Source organism: Phycodurus eques, chromosome 20 (genome assembly GCF_024500275.1).
Source record: "Phycodurus eques isolate BA_2022a chromosome 20, UOR_Pequ_1.1, whole genome shotgun sequence".
Lineage (NCBI taxonomy): Eukaryota > Metazoa > Chordata > Actinopteri > Syngnathiformes > Syngnathidae > Phycodurus > Phycodurus eques.
In genome coordinates this window covers 15,739,920-15,760,795 of record NC_084544.1, presented here as the reverse complement: position 1 = coordinate 15,760,795, position 20,876 = coordinate 15,739,920, and the positions used below count along the sequence as shown (strand labels likewise).

Here is a 20,876-nt window from a genome sequence, read left to right as displayed (position 1 = left end):
TGGCTGCCACGATTAAATGAGCCTTATCGTCTGCGATTTTGTTTTACGTTTAAAATCTGGGCACTGCTTCATATGAAGCACTTTCTCAACCAAGTCAGCCAGCCACCAGGGGGCCAATGCATGGTTAAGGCTTCGTCGAGCTTGTGTAAAGAACAAGCGAGCGGCGCCCAGAGCACCCGAGCTTTCGTCATCTCTGTGGAAGTACGAAAGTGAAACGTGCCGAGAGTAGCAAGGATAGCACGATTTGGAGCGAGTGCCTCAGACAGGGATCGACATCCCTTCTCTGGATGTGTTTTGATTCAAGGCAAGTGAAGTTGAACAAAAAGCCATATGTGAAGAGTGCAGCAGAGTTGCAAGGTCACACAACTCATCTGCTCGGCCAGCTGAAATAAACAGGAAAAACACTGGACATGAAACACACGATTCCCTTGCGCAACTATTTTTTCTAAGTGGCATGAAATACACCGCATGAACAATGACCAGCCTACAAGTCGAAGTTCAAGTCAAGCCAACGGCCACAACAGTTCATACTATACATTACGGTTACACGCAGTCAATGTGCTGCGGCGACAACTTCAAAATAAAGCCTAGCAAGGCAATGTTGTCCACTATAATACAAAACCGAACAAAATATTGGACATCAGTGCCTTGTTGGGGCGGCCCGGTGACGATTGGTTAGCATATCTGCCTCACAGTTCTGAGGACCCAGGTTGTGTGGAGTTTGCATGTTCTCCCCGTGCCTGCGTGGGTTTTCTCCGGGCACTCCGGTTTCCCTCCACATTCCAAAAACATGCATGGTAGGTTAACTGAAGACTCTAATTGAGGTGAAAACGTGACTGGACTGGTTGTTTATACAGTCCTCTCCAAAAGTATTGGAACGGCAAGGTCTTTTTGTTGTGTATTGAAGACATTTGGGTTTCACATCAAAAGAGAACTATGGGACAATGGTTCAGAATTCCATCTTTTATTTCATGGTATTTACATCTAGATGTGTTAAACAACTCCGGACAGAGCACATTTTGTTTGAAATCGCCCACTGTTCAAGTGATCAAAAGTATTGGAACAGACGTTAAATGAACCTAAAATGTGACAGACAGAACAAATGAATGCTCTTCTACCAGATGACAGGAAGTAAATACAGTCGTTAATGTATCCACTTTTTGTGACATTTTTGTTTGTTGGTGTGCCGTGAGATTTTTCAATTGTAAAATCTGTTCCTTGGCTCCGTAAAGGTTGGAAATGACTGATTTAGTCAGATGGTGTATTCTAATCATCCATCCATCCATTTTCTGTACCGCTTTATCCTCACAAGGGTTGCGGGCGTGCTGGAGCCTATCTCAGCTATCTTCGGGCGAGAGGCGGGGTACACCCTGAACTGGTCGCCAGCCAATCGCGGGGCAGTATTCTAATCACTCGGGTGAAACCGACATTACATGACAGAAATAATGGGTGCTAACTTACTGTAATTCAATTACTTTATTTTTTATTAAATTACTTCACCCACACCGAAACGTTAGAGCATGATTCGACAGAATGGCGGCGTGTTTACTTCCAACCGTTCGTGGTACCACGAGGTTGCTAGGCTACATAACATTTTATTGCCTGCTTGCGAGCAGCATTGTATTAAAAGTACGTGAACATTCCTCATGCAGGCCTTAAACAAACGTCCTCTCTTGTCCTGAGCACGGTGACCACCAACACACATTTTTGCCCCTTTTGTCCTTATAATACAAAATCGACACGCTCCACTCTTGTCGTCGTCGCCACGGTAATGAGTGTATCCGGTTGCATTTGAGTTGACAAGATAAAGCCCTATGATCATAAAAAATGGGATGCGGTGGTATCGGAACACAAGATTTTATTGCAGTAGTCTGACAGTGCAATCGTGAAAGAGCAAATTTGTCTTGTAGTCTGATCTGGGCATTACCTCTTGTCTGTAGACTTTTAAAAACGTTTTTATTTTATTTTTAATTAAAATAACTTCCTTGGCCGTCAGATATTTACAGTACTACGTCAAAAGACACATGACAGGGCTAAAAATAAACTTGCTTTTGGATTCAAATATACTGTGCACACGGCAACGTAGAGTTAATGTCTTTTGTAGAGCCGATGACGTCATTGAACAGATCGGCAAATTATGACATTAAAACTGATCAGCCGATCAGCATAAAATGCTAAATATCGTCCGATACCGATCAGCCCGATCAAATCGGTGTAAAGTCTACTCTCAGTTCTTGTTTTTTTTGTGGGGGTTTCTCCCTTCAGTTTCCTCTTCAGGAGGTAAAATGCATGCTCTATTGGATTAAGGTCCGGTGATTGACTTGGCCAGTCTAAAATGAAGCTTCTCCCGATTAGTTTGGATGCATTTTTCTGTAAATTGCCAGACAAAATCATTTTGTAGACTTCAGAATTCATTCTGCTGCTACCATCATGAGTTAACATCATCAATAAAGACTAGTGAGCCCTCTCTAGAGGCAGCCATGCAAATCCAATCCATGACATTACTTCCACCATGCTTCACTGATTAGCTTGTGAGTTTTGGATCATAAGCATATCCTTTCTTTCTCCATACTTTGGCCTTTCCATCACTTTGGTAGAGGTTAATCAGTCCATAAAACTTTGTTCCAAAACGTTTGTGGCTCATCTCTGTACTTCGTTGCAACATGAATCTTTTTGCTGATGAGTGGTTTGCATCTTGTGGTATGGCCTGTATATTTCTTCTCTCAAAGTCTTCTTTAAACAGTGGATTGTGATGTCTTCACCCCTGCCCTGTGGAGGTTGGCAAACCATTCTGTCTGGCAATTTAAAGAAAAACGCATCCAAACTAATCAGGAGAGGCTTCATCATGCAACAACTAAAAAAACAAGATGCAAATCACTCATCAGCAAAAAGAATCGGAAGGCCAGATTGGATTTTGCAAAGAAGTACAGAGATGAGCCACAAAAGTTTTCGAACAAAGTTTTATGGACTGATAAGACCAAGATTAACCCTACCAAAGTGATGGAAAGTATGGACAAAGAAAGGATCTGCTTATGATCCAAAACACACAAGCTCATCTGTGAAGCACGATGGAGGTAATGTCATGGCTTGGGCTTGCATGGCTGCTTCTGGAACGGGCTCACTAGTCTTTATTGCTCGTGATGGGAGCAGCAGAATGAATTCTGAAGTCTACAAAACCATTTTCTCTGTCAATTTACAGAAAAATGCATCTGAACTAATCGGGAGAAGCTTCATCATGCAACAAGACAATGACCCAAAACACACTGCCAACCTAACAAAGGACTTCATCAGGGGGAAAAACGACTTCATCAGGGGGAAAAAGTGGAAGCTCTTAGACTGGACCGGTCAATCACCGGACCTTAACCCAACAGAGCATGCATTTTACCTCCTGAAGAGGAGACTGACGTGAGAACCCCTCAGAATCAAACAAGAACTGAAAGAGGCTGCAGTCAAGGCCTGGAAAAGCATTTCAAATGAAGAATGCGACTGTCTGGTGAAGTCAATGGGTCGCAGACTTGATGCAGTTATTGCAAGTAAGGGTTATGCCACCAATAATAAATGTTATTCACTTTAAGTTAAAACAATCATGTCTGTTCCAATACTTTTGCTCACTTGAAAAGTGGGTGGCTTCAAACGAAAGGTGCTCTGTCCTCAGTTGTTTAACACATCTAGATGTAAATACCATGAAATGAAAGCTGTCCTGTCTCATATTCATCTTTTGAGCTGAAACCCAAATGTCTTCAGGAAACAAGAAAAACAAAGGAATTGACCTTGACGTTCCAATACTTTTGGAGGGGACTGTGTTTGTGTGTGTGGGGGGGGGGGGGTACGGAAAGTATTCAGATCCCCTTAAATTTTGATATTATTATGTTATATTGCAGCCATTTGCTAAAATCATATAATTAATTTGTTTCCTCATTAATGTACACACAGCACCCCATATGGACAGGAAAAAACGGAATTGTTGAGATTTTTGCAGATTTATTAAAAAAGAAAAACTGAAATATCACACATCCTTAAGTATTCTGACCCTTTGCTGTGACAGTCATATATATAACTCAGGTGCTGTCCATTTCTTCTGGTCATCCTTGAGATGGTTCTCCACCTTCATTGGAGTCCAGCTGTGTTTACTAATTGGGCTTGATTAGGAAAGCCACACGGCTGTCTATATAAGACCTTACAGCTCACAGTGCATGTCAGAGCAAATGAGAATCATGAGGTCAAAGGAACTGCCTGAAGCATGGCGGTGGCAGCATCATGCTGTGGGGGTGTTTTTCAGCTGCAGGGACAGGACGACTGGTTGCAATCGAAGGAAAGATGAATGCAGCCAAGTACAGGGATATCCTGGACGAAAACCTTCTCCAGAGTACTCAGGACCTCCGGGTGGGCTGAAGGTTCACCTTCCAACAAGACATTGACCCTAAGCACACAGCTAATATGACGAAGAAGTGGCTTCAGAAAAACTCCGTAACTGTTCTTGAATGGCCCAGCCGCAGCGCTGACTTAAATCCAATTGAGCATCTCTGGAGGGACCTGCAAATGGCTGTCCACCAACGTTCACCATCCAACCTGACAGAACTGGAGAGGATCTGCAAGGAGGAATGGCAGAGGATCGCCAAATCCAGGTGTGGAAAAAACTTGTTGCATCATTCCCAAACAGACTCATGGGTGTATTAGCTCAAAAGAGTGCTTGTACTAAATACTGAGCAAAGGGTCTGAATACTTATGGCTGTGTAATATTTCAGTTTTTCTTTTTTAATAAATCTGCAAAAAATTCAGCAATTCCGTTTTTTTCATGTCAATATGGGGTGCTTTGTGTACATTGAGGGGAAAAAAAAAACTTGAATGATTTTAGTAAATGGCTGCAATATAACAAAGAGTGAAAAAATTAAATTTAAAGGGGTCTGAATGCTTTCCTTAAGTGTGTGTGTGTGTGTCCTCTTTAAATTGGTGAAGTTTGGCAGTGAACCATGGATTATGCTTATTGTTCTTGAACGTGCAAAATGTCTTTGTTGGTACACACACGTCTTCACATAAGCTGATCCAAGCTACTAGTTGACGTTTCAGAGACACTCCAATATGTGCAGTCTAAACAGTCATGAGTCTTTAGTTCCATCTTTGCTTCATTGGGCCACTTCTTCAATGTTTGCACCACAGGCTTCGCACATTTAAGTTTTCGCCTGCATGTTGGTATTAAGTGAATTAAACAGTAATCAGACGAGCCCAAAGCTGCATGGGGAACAGCAGTGCGAGTCCTTCAGCGTGGTATAGCAGTGGTCTGGAATGTTGTTTTCCCTGGTGGGACAGTCAATGTGCTGCTTGTATTTAGGGAGATCTTGGTTGAGTTTTGCTTTGTTAAAGTCCCCAGGAATAATGAGGGGTGAATCTGGGTGCAAGGAAAGAGGTTAGCTCAGAAGAAGTGGGACACTGAGATGACTGAGGAGAGAAGAAATGAATACATAGAGATATGACGTAGGGCGAAGGTAGAGGTGGCAAAGGCTAAACAAGAAGCATATGATGACATGTATGCCAGGTTGGACACTAAAGAAGGAGAAAAAGATCTATATAGGTTGGCCAGATAGAGGGATAGAGATAGGAAGGAAGTACAGCAGGTTAGGGTGATTTAGGATAGAGATGGAAATGTGTTGACTGGTGCCAGTAGTGTGCTGGATCGATGGAAAGAATACGTTGAGTTGTTGAATGATGAAAATGAGAGAGAAGGAAGAGTAGAAGAGGCAAGTGTGGTGGACCAGGAAATAGCAATGATTAGTAAGGGAGAAGTTAGAAAGGCACTAGAGAGGATGGAAAGGCAGTTGGACCTGATAACATACCCGTGGAGGTATGGAAGCATTTAGGAGAGGTGGCTGTGGAGTTTTTGACCAGCTTGTTCAACAGATTTCTAGCGGGTGAGAAGATGGCTGAGGATGACAGATGACAGATGAGGTTAGACAGATGAGGTTAGACTGGAATCCCGATGGACCATGATGTTCACAGATGACATTGTGAGCTGCAGTGAAATCAGGGAACAGGTGGAGGAACAGTTAGAAAGGTGGAGGCATGCACTGGAAAGGAGAGGAATGAAGAGTAGCTGAAGTAAGACAGAATATATGTGCATGAATGAGAGGGGTGGTGGGGGAAGAGTGAGGCTACAGGGAGAAGAGATAGCAAGGGTGGAGGACTTTAAATACTTTGAGTCAAGTCCAGAGCAATGGTGAGTGTGGTAAGGAAGTGAAGAAACGGGTCCAAGGAGGTTGGAACGGGTGGGGGAAGGTGTCAGGTGTGTTATACGACAGAAGAGTCTCTGCTAGGATGAAGGGCAAAGTTTATAAAACAGTGGTGAGGCCAGCCATGATGGACGGATTAGAGACAGTGGCACTGAAGAGACAACAGGAAGCAGAGCTGGAGGTGGCGGAAATGAAGATGTTAAGGTCCTCTCTAGGAGTGACCAGGTTGAATAGGATAAGAAATAAGCTCATCAGAGGAACGGCCAAGATTAGCTGTTTTGGAGACAAAGTTAAAGAGAGCATACTTCGATGGTTTGAGGATGGAGCTGCCAGGCAAGAGACTTTGCGGAAGACCAAAGAGAAGTTTAATAGATGTAGTACGGGAAGACATGAGCGCAGTTGGTGTTAGAGAGGAGAATGCAGGAGATGGGCTTACATGGAAAAGGATGACACGCTGTAGTGACTCCTAACGGGACAAGCCGAAAGGAAAAGAAGAACAATGTGGGTGCTTTTTTACAAGTTTGTTTACTTGGTCAGCCAGCATTTGCAGTGCGGCTTCTGTGTTAGCCTCGGGGTGTGGGGGATGTAAACACCGGCGAGTATGAATTTAGCAAACTCACGCGGTGAGTAGATTGACCCCCAGTTCAAAAACAGCGACTCCAAGTCCGGGGTGCAGTGTGTGTTGAGCTCCGTGACATCAGTACACATTTTCTGTTGATTGAGAAGCATATTCCGCCACCTTTTGTTTTACCCGATAGCTCCGTGTCTGGTCCGCTGAGTGCATATGGTAGCCAGGCATCAGTACGCGGCTGCCGGGGATGCGTTCACAAAGCCAAGTTTCTGTGAAGCAGAGGACGGCAGAATGACCAAAGTCTTTACTGGTCTTTGTGAGTAGATGAAACTCGTCCATTTTGTTGGGTAGAGAGCGTAGATTTGGAAGTTGAATCAACTGAAGCGGCGTTCAAAATCCTCGCTGTCGCAGCCTGACCCGGACGGCAACTCGCTTCCCCCGATGCCGTCTACGCCTCCTCCATGCACTATAGAACGCAGCCGCACCGCCATTAAGTAGCTCTGAGAAAAAACACATTGATTTGGGAATGTTGGCAGAAAAAGGATCCGGAGGGTACTTCCCAGTGCTTGGCAAGTCTTCCCTCGTGTAAGTAAGTCGCGTATGATGAACAAAAACGACAAAAACAATACTAGAGAGGCAAACACCTGTGCAGATGTCATCGTTTGGGTTTACATACATGCAAATCAGTCATGTTTCGGCGAAATACGCCGTTTTGAACTCAAAATAGGCCATTTATGTGAATCGTATAGATCCGATGAGATTTTCCGTGGGGGCGGGGGGCTCGCTGTCGTCATAGGCTGTTTCATACTCCTTGAACGCTGGCAACTTCAACCCCAATTCAAATGAAGTTGGGACGTTGTGTTAAACATAAATAAAAACAGAATACAATGATTTGCAATTCATGTTCAACCTATATTTATTTGAATACACTACAAAGACAAGATATTTCATGTTCAAACTGGTAAACTTTATTGTTTTTAGCACATAATCATTCATTTTGAATTTTACGGCTGCAAAACGATCCAAAAAAGCTGGGGCAGGGTCATGTTTACCACTGTGTTTCAACACCGTTTCTTTTAACAACATTCAATCTCCGTTGTCGTATTTTACGCTTCATAATGTGCCATACATTTTCAATGGGAGACAGGTCTGGACTGCAGGGAGGCCAGTCTAGTACCCGCACTCTTTTACTACAAAGCCACGCTGTTGTAACACGTGCAGAATGTGGTTTGGCATTGTCTTGCTGAAATACGCAGGGGCGTCGATGAAAAAGACGTTGCTTGGATGGCAGCATTTTTCTCCAAAATCTGTATGTACCTTTCAGCATTAATGGTGCCTTCACAGATGTGTAAGTTACCCATGCCATTGGTACTAACACAGCCCCATACCATCACAGATGCTGGCTTTTGAACTTTGGGTCCATAACAGTCCGGATGGTTCTTTTCCTCTTTGGCCCGCAGGTCACGATGAAAAACTATTTCGAAAAACAATTTGAAATGTGGACTCGTTGGACCACAGAACACTTTTCCACTTTGCATCAGTCCTTGAGCTAGATGAGCTCGAGCCTGGAGAAGCCGGCGGTGTTGTTGATAAATGGCTTTTGCTTTGCATAGTAGAGTTTCAAGTTGCACTTACGGATGTAGCGCCGAACTGTATTTACTGACATTGGTTTTCTGAAGTGTTCCTGAGCCCATGTGGTGATATCCTTTACACATTGATGTCGGTTTGGGATGTTCCAAACAGGTGTTTGATGAGCATTCCTCAACTTCTTTTTTGCCACCTGTTCCAGCTTTTCTGGAACGTGTTGCAGCCATAAAATTCAAAGTTAATGAATATTTGCCTAAAACAATAAAGTTGATCAGTTTCAACATTAAATATCTTGTCTTTGTAGTGTGTTCAGTTAAATGTAGGTTGAACACGATTTGCAAATCATTGTATTCCATTTTTATTTATGTTTGACAACGTCCCAACTTCATTGGAATTGGGGTTGATGATCCATTCCACACATCCACGCACAGATGTAATTTCTGAATATTACTCTGCGGCAGACTAATATGCGAGCGTATCGGCCTGAGGTTCCGCTTTGGATAAGTCACAGGACTTGACGAGATCAGAAAAAAACACTTCCGCCGCTTCTGCTATAAAGAAGTAACAGGATTTTTACTCCGTTACAGTGACCTAAAGGTCGCTCGCTACTTTTATTTATCAATTATTGCTTATTATCTGCATTGGGCGCTGTTTGCTCCAATCCGATCTAAGCGCTAGTGATGTTTAATTCAGGAGCATCATGTTAGTTCACCAATCAAACAACACAAGAATGTCACATGACCTCCCACAACATCTTCTATTGGGCTTCCCGGGCATAGGTATTAACACTAGATAAGCCAGCCAGTTTATTGTAATGCATACGTGGCCACCATGTTGGGAAGGTCGTCATTACCATGAAGGCAACGGCGCGCTACTCTTGTTTGAATTCAGGCGAACAAAAACAACAGCTTTCATGTCTTGTAGTATTTGTCTGGCACTGTCTGCCCAAACGTGGATAGGTGGTCAGCCCACTTATAACTTGAGAAAACACCTTGCACGAAATTGCTAGATGTTTTGTTGTAGTTTTGGCTGTGCAGGGCACACACAGCAATATCAGAATTCGCACATTCACATTTTATTTTATTTTTATTTTGTTTCTGTTCATGCTGTGGTTCAAAAATCTGAAGTTACTCATGATTTACTCAGTACTTGAGTAATTATTTCACTGAGTACTTTTTACTTTTACTCATGTAAATTTTTGGAGGACTACTTTTTACTTTGACTTGAGTTACATTATTGTCAAGTAACAGTACTCTTACTTGAGTACAATGTTTGGCTACTCTACCCACGTCTGGAGCGGACATCCTCTATTGTTACTCTTACGTTTAAGCAACATTTTTGCTCATCAGGTCAGACCCTGTTGTATTTGTTGGACTGGTCGTTTGTATTTTCGCGTTGAGGTGCTGCGGGTCGTGGCCCTGGTTGCGGTCCCAGCGGAACCGCGAAGCACACGTAACATCGGTGACGAGCTGATCCGCTAGTACATCTTGTATTAATTAGGAAACGCGCCAACAATTATCCAATTAGTTTAAGGATGTTAATGTTAAATGTATTAAGCGACGGAGCGATGTTAGGGATTATGTCAGAACACAGAATGAACTAACTTCAAATTCAGAAATGGCCAATAAAAACAGAAAAATACTGTGCTTAAAATTTTCCTGGAAGATGCATTTGGGATTACCCTTTGAAGTTGGTCATCGTGAAAAATGAAGGGAAACAGACAATGATTTTACAGACAATTCTTTTCCTGAATGAGAGTGCTTAAAGAGGTGGATGGTATTCATGTGGCACAGCTTGAAGGAGGCATCAGGTGCAGGTGGAGATGGGACAAGAACAAAAAACCAAAGAAATGAGGCAAATTTAATTTGAATCTTAAATTTGTACATCAACATGTACTTGAGCGGCATAAATCAATGTTTTTCTGCTTGAAGGAAATTGTGTATTTTGCCTGATTGTACTCTTCAGTCTTCCAGATTGCTTAATTCATGTTAAAATAAAAAATAAAAAAAAAATTCTCTGCGTGGGCCTGGGAGAGACCCCCAGCCCCTCCTACAATGTTGTTGTTTTTTTGGTCAGCTTTTTCATACCTTTGGTGGCTTGCATGTGTGGGTTTAGTACTAATATCCACCAATAATATCAGTAAGGCCCCTATCAGCACCAATGGTGTCTTCCAATGACTGACAATCTTTTGCACACTTGACCATTTCAGTTTATTGTTGCAGATTTCAACAATGACCTACAACTCTTTACAATGCATTTTATTCTTTTGTATACCCTTTCTTTCCCTCTCAGCTAATGTGGGTTTTTGATGAAGAGGTTGGAATGAACCAGAGGGAAATTACCTATGTACCCGGACTGTATAAAATTTTTGATGAGATTCTTGGTGAGTCAACAATTTATTTTTATTATTATTATTGACATTATTTGGTTTAAAAATATTGCATTTATTGCTCACCAGAGGGGACTTTCTCTTTTTACTTTGCACTGTGATGTTTTATTTAAAAAAAAAATGTTTTTTAAAACATTTTTTTTTAACATGCATTTCACCAAAAATGAGCAGCTCACAAACAGGCATCCACAAAGTTCAGGAAGTAGACTAGTATCTCTTCAACAACCAAATCCCACATCTGTATTTTTATGCCAAGTCATGTTTTACAGACTGAGCTACTGTCACTGTACAGTACTATTAACATTATGGCAAAAAAAAATGATTACATAACTAAAGGGTTTTCTGTCACTGTATAATAGGGTTGCCAAGATTAGTCGACGAGTCGCGACTACATCGACGATCAAAATCGTCAACAATTAATTCGCGAGTCGATGTTTATTTTTATGAAGCTTCAGTTTTCTCTCAAGTGGTTGAACCGTCCTGCTGCTCAGCGTCCTTTTGTCTTTCTTATGGCCTTGACGCACATGCACAGTAGAGGCTGACACGGGAGTGGATGTTCACTCCCGCTCCCTCCCACACCCACAGAGTTTGATCCCACTCTCTCCCAATTCCAAGTGTGGGTTTAAAAAAAAAAATTAAAAAATCCCACTCACTCCCACAGAGATGGCTTCCTCTCCCTTCCAATCTCGAGTGTTCAAAAAAACCCCGGGTTTTTGAAAAAAAAAATCAATCCTGAGCCATAATTTTCAAGAATCCCGCTCTCCGGCGAACGAACTGAACTGAATCAGTTTATGAAATGATTCGTTCTTTTAGCTTGGCTGCCGCCTGCCGCAGTGAGGCGAGCGAGTCGGTTGGGAGCGGAAATGGAACTGCTGAAGCGTTCTTTCACTCACTTCTGAATATTCGGCGAATGACCAATGAGCAGCCAGCGTGCAGGCGGGGGCGGGACTTCATTAAACGTACTGCCATGTGATTTACGATTCGCCTGCATTGTCACTCAATCCTGCGAATCACCAATGAGCAGCCAGCGTTAGGCAGCGCCGTGCAGGCAGGGGAGGGACTTAATTGAATTGAATGTACTGAAGAACTAAAGAGTGATTCGTTCAGTGAAATGGTGTACTGAAGAACTGAAGAGTGATTCGTTCAGTGAACTGGTGTATTGAAGAACTGAAGAGTGATTCGGTCAGTGAACTGGTGTACTGAAAAACAGAAGTGATTCGTTCAGTGAACTGGTGTACTGAAGAACTGAAGAGTGATTCGGTCAGTGAACTGGTGTACTGAAGAACTGAAGAGTGATTCGTTCAGGGGAGGAACTTGCGTGAACTGGTGTACTGCGATGCACTAGTACAATGAGTGATTCGTTTGCACAAGGAACGCCGTACAACGCAGTGAACGTACTAATGAGTGATTTTAGTCCTCACGTCCTCGCGGGATAGCTTTCACCAGCAGCCGTTTCTTCTTCGGGTAATGTTGATTCAGTCAAGCACATGAAAACAAGCACCCATTCAAAATAAATTCAAATTAATAATAAATGTACAGTATATACGAGACTTTACACCGATTTTATCAGGCTGATTGGTGTCGGCCCATATTTAGCATTTTATGCTGATCGGCTGATCAGCATTAATGTCATAATTCGCCTATCTGATCAATGACATCATTGATCGGCTCTCCAAAAGACATTTACTCCGCGTCGCCATCGTGCACAGTATATTTGAATCCAAAAGGTAGTTTATTTTAGCCTTGTCATGCGTCTTTTGACATAGTATTGGAAATATCTGATGGCAAATAAAGTTATTAAAAAAAAAAAAACGGCGGCAGTGAGGAACAGACAACACGTAATGCCCGGTCAGACTACAAGACAAATTTGCTCTTTCACGATTGCACTGTCAGACTACTGCAATAAAATCTTGTATTCCGATACCACCGCATCCCGTTTTTTTACGATCAATGGGCTTTATCTTGTCAACTCAAATGCGAACGGATACACTCGTTACCGTGGCGACGACAACAAGAGTGGAGCCCGCCGAGTTTGTATTATAAGGACAAAAGGGGGGAAAATGTGTGTTGGTTCGTTTAAGGCTTGCTAGAGGTATGTTCACATACTTTTAATACGATGCGGCTCGCAAGCAGGCAATAAAATGTTATGTAGCCTAGCAACCTCGTGGTACCACGAACGGTTGGACGTAAACATGCCGCCGTTCTGTTGAATCATGCTCTAAAGTTTAGGTGTGGGTGAAGTAATTTAATAAAAAATAAAGTAATGTAATTACAGTTAAGTTAGCACCCATTATTTCTGTCATGTAATGTTGGTTTGACCTGACTGATTAGAATACACGATCTGACTAAAGCAGTGATTTCCAACCTTTACGGAGCCAAGGAACATATTTTACAATTGAAAAATCTCACGGCACACCAACAAACAAAAATGTCACAGAAAGTGGATACATTAATTACTGTATGTACTTTCCTGCCATCTAATAGAAGACCATTTATCATTTGTTCTGTCTGTGACTATGCCTCACTGGCATAAATAGAGGAACAAAGATACAGTATTTATTGTAAATGTATTTTCTTGAGCAATTAAGTACACAAGTGTATATATAGTAAATGAACAGGTCATTTAAATAGACACATTCCTCCAGCTTGTGATCGGATCGGTTATCGGTTATTTCTTTTTTCCAACTCGCTGATCGGCCCCAGAAATCCTGGTCGTGTAAAGCCTAGTATAGACGTACACATACATATCATTCCCTTTGTCTCTAATGCGATTATTGAAGCTTTTAATTGAATAATAATAATAATAATAATAATACATTAAACTTTGGCAGACTGGGGTGGTGGTCCCCCTTTTTAAGAAGGGGGACCGGAGGGTGTGTTCCAACTACAGGGGGATCACACTGCTCAGCCTCCCTGGTAAGGTCTATTCAGGGGTGCTGGAGAGGACGGTCCGTCGGGAAGTCGAATCTCAGATTCAGGAGGAGCAGTGTGGTTTTCGTCCTGGCCGTGGAACAGTGGACCAGCTCTACACCCTCGGCAGGGTCCTCGAGGGTGCAGTGGGAGTTCGCTCAACCAGTCTACATGTGTTTTGTGGACTTGGAGAAGGCGTTCGACCGTGTCCCTCGGGAAGTCCTGTGGAGGGTGCTTCAGGAGTATGGGGTACCGAACCCCCTGATACGGGCTGTTCGGTCCCTGTACGACCGGAGTCAGAGTTTGGTCCGCATATCCGGCAGGGTTGGACTCCGCCAAGGCTGCCCTTTGTCGCCGATTCTGTTCATAACTTTTATGGACAGAATTTCTAGGCGCAGCCAAGGCGTATAGGGGGTCCGGTTTGGTGGCCTCAGTATTGCATCTCTGCTTTTTGCTGATGATGTGGTTCTGTTGGCTTCATCAAACCGTGACCTCCAACTCTCACTGGAGCAGTTCGCAGCTGAGTGTGAAGCGGCTGGGATGAGAATCAGCACCTCCAAATCTGAGACCATGGTCCTCAGTCGGAAAAGGGTGGCATGCCCTCTCCAGGTCGGGGATGAGATCCTGCCCCAAGTGGAGGAGTTCAAGTATCTTGGGGTCTTGTTCACGAGTGAGGGAAGAATGGAACGGGAGATCGACAGGCGGATCGGTGCAGCGTCTGCAGTGATGCGGACTTTGTATCGGTCCGTTGTGGTAAAGAAGGAGCTAAGCCGAAAGGCGAAGCTCTCGATTTACCGGTCGATCTTCGTTCCTACCCTCACCTATGGTCATGAGCTGTGGGTCGTGACCGAAAGAACAAGATCCCGGATCAAATAGATCAGAGCTGTTTCACAAACATTAAGGTATAGCCAATACAACAATTTGGAATGTCCTGAACAAGAAACTAATGGCGTACTGAGCAACACACACCGAACAGGTCGGCCAAGGGTATCAACAGCAGTTGATGACAGAAACATTGTGAGAGCTGTAAAGAAACCCCAAAGACAACAGTCAGTGACATCACTCCCAACCTCCACAGGCTAGGGGTGAAGGTATCACAATACACTGTTTGAAGAAGACTGAGAGAAGAAATATAAAGGCCATACCACAAGATGCATACCAGTCATAAAGTTTTATGGACCGATGAGACCAAGATTAACTGCTACCAATGTGATGGAAAGGCCAAAGTATGGCAAAAGAAAGGATCTGCTTATCATCCAAAACACACAAGCTCATCTGTGAAGCATGGTGGAGGTAATGTCATGGCTTGGGCTTGGATGGATGCTTCTGGTCTAGTCTTTACTGATCATGTAACTCGTGATGGCAGCAGAAGAATGAATTCTGAAGTCTACAAAACGATTTTGTCTGGCAATTTACAGAAAAATGCATCCGAACTAATCGGGAGAAACGTCATCATGCAACAAGACAATGACCCAAAACACACTGCCAACACAACAAAGGACTTCATCAGGGGGAAAAAGTGGAAGGTCTTAGACTGGCCAAGGCAGTCACCGGACCTTAACCCAACAGAGCTTGCATTTTATGAGTTATTTACAACTAGATGTAAATACCATGAAATTAAAGCTGGAATTCTGAACTTTTGTCTTGCATTCATCTTTTGATCTGAAACCCAAATGTCTTCAGTATACAACAAAAACATAAGACTTGACCTTGCCGTTCCAATACCTTTGTAGGAGACTGTGTTTGATATCACATTGTAACCCCATATATGAATAGAAGGTCGATATGCTGCAGGAGGCAGTTAGTGACGTCCCTAAAGGGGTGGCCATGTTGGCGGAGGCAACGTTCTCATCTCTGGCAGTGTATGTATAATGAAAATTAATCAGAACTTGCTCATTTATCAACTGACTTTCATGAGGTTCACTTTTTTGTCGAAGTCAAAGCATGTGCTATCAATACAGAACATTTAAAAATAAGCCCCCCAAAAATCTTGCCCGTGGAAGGTTATTCCCAGTTCCCTTGTTTTGATTTTATGACTGTGCATTGTTCCATTTTAAAGTGCACTAAACATTCACAGCTAAATATACTAAAGGCCAGCGTATCGCCTTTATTTCGCCTTTTATTTAACCATTTTTCTCACTAAATATATTTCCAAAGGTGCTATTGACCTATTTTCACCAGATGTTGGGAACAAACCAAGTAACACATACATACAAAGAACGTAGAACAAATAAGATCAGAAATTACGTTGTGTGTAATGTGAAATGACACAGGGAAAAAGTATTGAACAGATGAAAAAAGGAAGGTGCAAAAAGGCATGGAAAGCCAAGACGACACCTAAAATCTATTAATAATCAAACAACAATCCAGACCCTTGTCAGTGCAAATGAATATCCGCTGTTTCAGTCCTAATTGATGGCCTACAAAAAGTTCTCATTGCCAAGGTTTGAGTCAAGACACATCTCATGATGGGTAAGAGCAAAGAGCTGTCTCAAGACCATCGCAAACTAATTGTTACAAAACATAACGATGGCATTGGTTGCAGGCGCATAGCTAAGGTTCTGAACGTTCCGGTGAGCCCGGTTGGGGCCATAATACGTAAGTGGAAAGCCAATCATACCACCATAAAGTATCCTCGATCAGGTGCTCCTCGACAGAGGAGTGCAAAGAACAATCAGAAGAGTTGTCTCAGAGCCAAGGACCGCCTCTGGAGTGCTTTAAAAAAACCTGGAATTTGCAGGTACCGTTGTCAGATAGAAAAAAGTGAGTAATGCACTCCGCCGCCATGGCCCTTATGCACGCAAGACCTTGTTGCTGGAAAAAAAGCATGTCAAAGCTCTTTTAAAGTTTGCTGAACAATATTTGGACAAGCCAATTAAATACTGCGACAATATAGTCTGGTCTGATAAGAGCAAAATTGATCTCTTTGGATGCCATAATGCACACCACTTTTGGAGGAGAAATGGCACTGCACATCACCCTAAAAACACCATACCAACACTGATGTTCGGAAGTGGGAACATGATGGTGTGGGGCTGCTTTTCAGAAAATGGTACTGGTAAACTTCACATTATTGAAGGAAGGATGAATGGGCAAATGTACAGAGACATTCTTGACAAAAATCTGCTGCAATCTACGAGAATGATGAAAATGAAACGAGGGTGGACATTCAGCAGGATATTAAAACTGGCAAGGAAACTCTCAATTGGTTTCAAAGGAAAAAAAATACAGCTGCGAGAATGGCCCAGCCAATCACTTGACTTGAATCCAATTGAAAATCTATGGAAAGAACTGAAACTCAAGTTCCATAAAAGAACCCCACGGAACCTGCAAGATTTGAAGATTGCTTGTGTGGAGGAATGGGCCAAAATCACACCAGATCAATGCATGCGACTAGTTTCTCCATAAAGGAACATGTCATTGCAAACAAAGGCTTTTGTACAAGGTATTAAGTATTAAATAAATACCAATTGATGCGTTCAATACTTTTTCCCTGTGTCATTTCACATTATTGCACCCAACTTAATTTCTGATCTTATTTGTTCTACTTTCTTTGTATTAATGAGTTACTTGGGTTGTTCCCAACATCTGATAAAATAAAATGTCAATAGCACCTTTGGAAATACAACCCCAATTCCAATGATGTTGGGACGTTGTGTTAAACATAAATAAAAACAGAATACAATGATTTGCAAATCATGTTCAACCTATAGTTAATTGAATACACTACAAAGACAATATATTTATTGTTCAAACTAATCAACTTTATTAACTTAGAATTTTATGGGTGCAACACATTCCAAAAAAGCTGGGACAGGCAAAAAAAAAGACTGAGAAAGTTGAGGAATGCTCATCCAACACCTGTTAGGAACATCCCACAGGTGAACAGGCTCATTGGGAACAGGTGGGTGCCATGATTGGGTAGAAAAGGAGCTTCCCTGAATTGCTCAGTCATTCACAAGCACAGTTCGGCGCTACATCCGTAAGTGCAACTTGAAACTCAACTATGCAAACCAAAAGCCAGTAATCAACAACACCCAGAAACGCCGCCGGCTTCTCTGGACCTGAGCTCATCTAAAATGGACTGATGCAAAGTGGAAAAGTGTTCTGTGGTCCCACGAGTCCACATTTCAAATTGTTTTTGGAAATTGTGGACATCGTGTCCTCTTATGGACACAAAGTTCAAAAGCCAGCATCTGTGATGATATGGGGCTGTGTTAGTGCCAATGGCATTAATGCTGAAAGGTACATTCAGGTTTTGGAGAAACATATGCTGCCACCCAAGCAACGTCTTTTTCATGGACGCCCCTGCCTATTTCAGCAAGACAATGCCAAACCGCATTCTGCACGTGTTACAACAGCGTGGCTTCAAAGTAAAAGAGTGCGGGTACTAGACTGGCCTGCCTGCAGTCCGGACCTGTCTCCCATTGAAAATGTGTGGTGCATTATCAAGCGTAAAATACGACAACGGAGACCCCGGACCGTTGAACAGCTGAAGGTGTACATCGAGCAAGAATGGGAAAGAATTCCACCTACAAAGCTTCAACAATTATTGTCCTCAGTTCCCAAACGTTTATTGAATGTTGTTAAAAGAAAAGGTGATGTAACACAGTAGTAAACATGACCCTGTCCCAGCTTTTTTGGAACGTGTTGCAGCCATAAAATTCCAAGTTAATGCTGTTTGTTAATGTTATTTGCTAAAAACAATAAAGTTGATCAGTTTGAACATTAAATATCTTGTCTTTGTAGTGTATTCAATTAAATATAGGTTGAACATGATTTGCAAATCATTGTATTCTGTTTTTATTTATGTTTAACACAACGTCCCAACTTCATTGGAATTGAGGTTGTATATGTGGTGAGAAAAATGAAGTATTAAATACTTATTTCAGCTTGCTGGTGCAAGCTGCACAGTCTATTTAAAGTTGAATGTACTAATACCAGATCAACATTGGAAATAAGAAACTGTTCCTTATGTTTTTTTCTGGATAAATAAATGTTACAAATGATCTTAATTGTCTTTTGCACATACCTTACACACTTCAAGCTGGTAGCTAGTGATGGTTGTACAAGAGCAGCTGCTTGCTGATGTGATAAGATGCAATTTACATATCGCTAGGGTCGGGCAGAATCCTTGTACCTCCCAAACTATCACTTTAAAGGAAACCAAAAAATGGCATCATATGTTCAGCCAATAACATTGCATCGTGAAAGAGACAAGCCATTTTCCAAACTTGAAAAAATATGGAATTGACCAAATTTGGACATAGGAGGTTTCGGCCTGATGCCAGTGATATGATCCGATTTGTGGACTAATCGCAAAAATAATCGGTGACTAATCGACGATCAAAATAATCATCATCACAGATTCTTGTAACCTGAATTTCATCAAGCTGATTGTTGAAAATTAATTTCCAATTTGGTGTCTCTGGCAAAGCTACTGTCCATAGATATTTGCTCATAGCAAAGTGCGGTTAACAAGTCCGCATTTGTGATGCTCTGTATGTTTTTTATTTCAAATGATGCTACTCAAAATGATGCTCCATTAATGTGACTTATAATGCAGATTCATTTTGCAGATGTTGTCAGTCTAGGTAGCAGATCCAGTATTTCTTTTGAATTTGCTACTGTATTATGATAACTCAGATCAAGAGGGTAGACATGTTTTCATCATATGTCAATCTGAGCAGAACCTGAATACAGTCCAATAAAATTGCATACCTTTTAAATTCTTCCAATACAGTCAATGCAGCAGATAACAAACAGAGGGACAAAAACATGAGTGCCATTAAGATCAGCGTTGATCCGTAAGTACAGTGTTGCATACTGAATATAGATTTCTTTAAACTAATTGAGATGCTTGTTATGGAGAAGATTGTCTGAAAAGCATTTGCATATTTCATTATATTTTAAAATGTTTTACTCATCAGTTTTCTTCGAATCCACTTCCACCAGGGAATCCAACACCATCTCTGTGTGGAACAATGGTAAAGGAATACCAGTGGTGGAGCACAAAGATGAGAAAATGTATGTCCCAGCTCTCATTTTTGGTCACTTGCTCACCTCCAGCAACTATGATGATGATGAAAAAAAGGTCACGGGTGAGTAGAGGCCATAGGTTACACTTGGCCAAGGGTACTCAATTCCATCCATCCGTTTTCTACCGCTTATCCGAGGTCGGCTCGCGGGGGCAGTAGCTTTAGCAGAGACGCCCAAGACTTCCCTCTCGCCAGCCCCTTCATCCAGCTCTTCCGGGGGGAATCCCGAGGTGTTCCCAGGCCAGCCGAAGGACGTAGTCTCTCAAGCGTGTCCTGGGTCGTCCCCGGGGTCTCCTCCCGATGGGACGTGCCCGGAACACCTCACCGGGGAGGCGTCCGGGAGGCATCCGAATCAGATGCCCCAGCCACCTCATCTGGCTCCTCTCGATGTGGAGGAGCAGCGGCTCTACTCTGAGATCGTCCCAGATGACTGAGCTTCTCACCCTATCTCTAAAGGAGAGGCCAGATACCCTGCGGAGGAAACTCATTTCGGCCGCTTGTATCCGGGTTCTCGTTCTTTCGGTCACGAGGTGAGGGTAGGAACGTAGATCGACCGGTAAATCGGGAGCTTCGCCTTTCGGTTTAGCTCCTTCTTTACCACAACGGATTGATACAAAGTCCGCATCACTGCAGACGCTGCACCGATCTGCCTGTCGATCTCCCGTTCCATTCTACCCTCGCTCGTGAACAAGACCCAAAAATACTTGAACTCCTCCACTTGCGGCAGGGTCTCATCCCCGACCTGGAGAGGGCACGCCACCCTTTTCCGACTGAGGACCATGGTCTCAGATTTGGAGGTGCTGATTCTCATCCCAGCCGCTTCACACTCAGCTGCGAACTGCTCCAGTGAGAGTTGGAGGTCACGGCTTGATGAAGCCAACAGAACCACATCATCTACAAAAAGCAGAGATGCGATACTGAAACTACCAAACCGGACCCCTTCTACGCCTTGGCTGCGCCTAGATATTCTGTTCATAAAAGTTATGAACAGAATCGGACTCTGCTCCCTCATGGGAAGGCGTGTTGGTGGAATTGAAGAGGTCTTCGACGTATTCTCACCACCGGCTCACAACATCCCGAGTCGAGGTCAGCAGGGTCATGGTCCACTCGGACTCGATGTTCCCCGCCTCCCCCGGAACATGAGCAAAGTTCTGTCG

General features: G+C 42.8%; 1 protein-coding gene across 5 annotated transcripts in view; it reads left to right on the top strand.

Moving 5' to 3' along the window:
- top2b (DNA topoisomerase II beta) overlaps positions 1-20,876 on the top strand; it is a 132,114-nt gene that overhangs the window by 2,794 nt on the left and 108,444 nt on the right. For 4 of the 5 annotated variants that reach the window (XR_009767230.1, XM_061664134.1, XM_061664132.1 and 1 more), the window contains exons 3-5: positions 10,675-10,765; positions 19,425-19,488; positions 19,637-19,782. Coding sequence is in view for 4 of the 5 variants with exons in the window: in XM_061664134.1 (XP_061520118.1) it covers positions 10,675-10,765; positions 19,425-19,488; positions 19,637-19,782 (301 nt within the window). In the remaining variant the exon portion in view is untranslated. The remainder of the gene's footprint in view (positions 1-10,674; positions 10,766-19,424; positions 19,489-19,636; positions 19,783-20,876) is intronic. The other variant, XM_061664135.1, reaches the window with a different exon arrangement.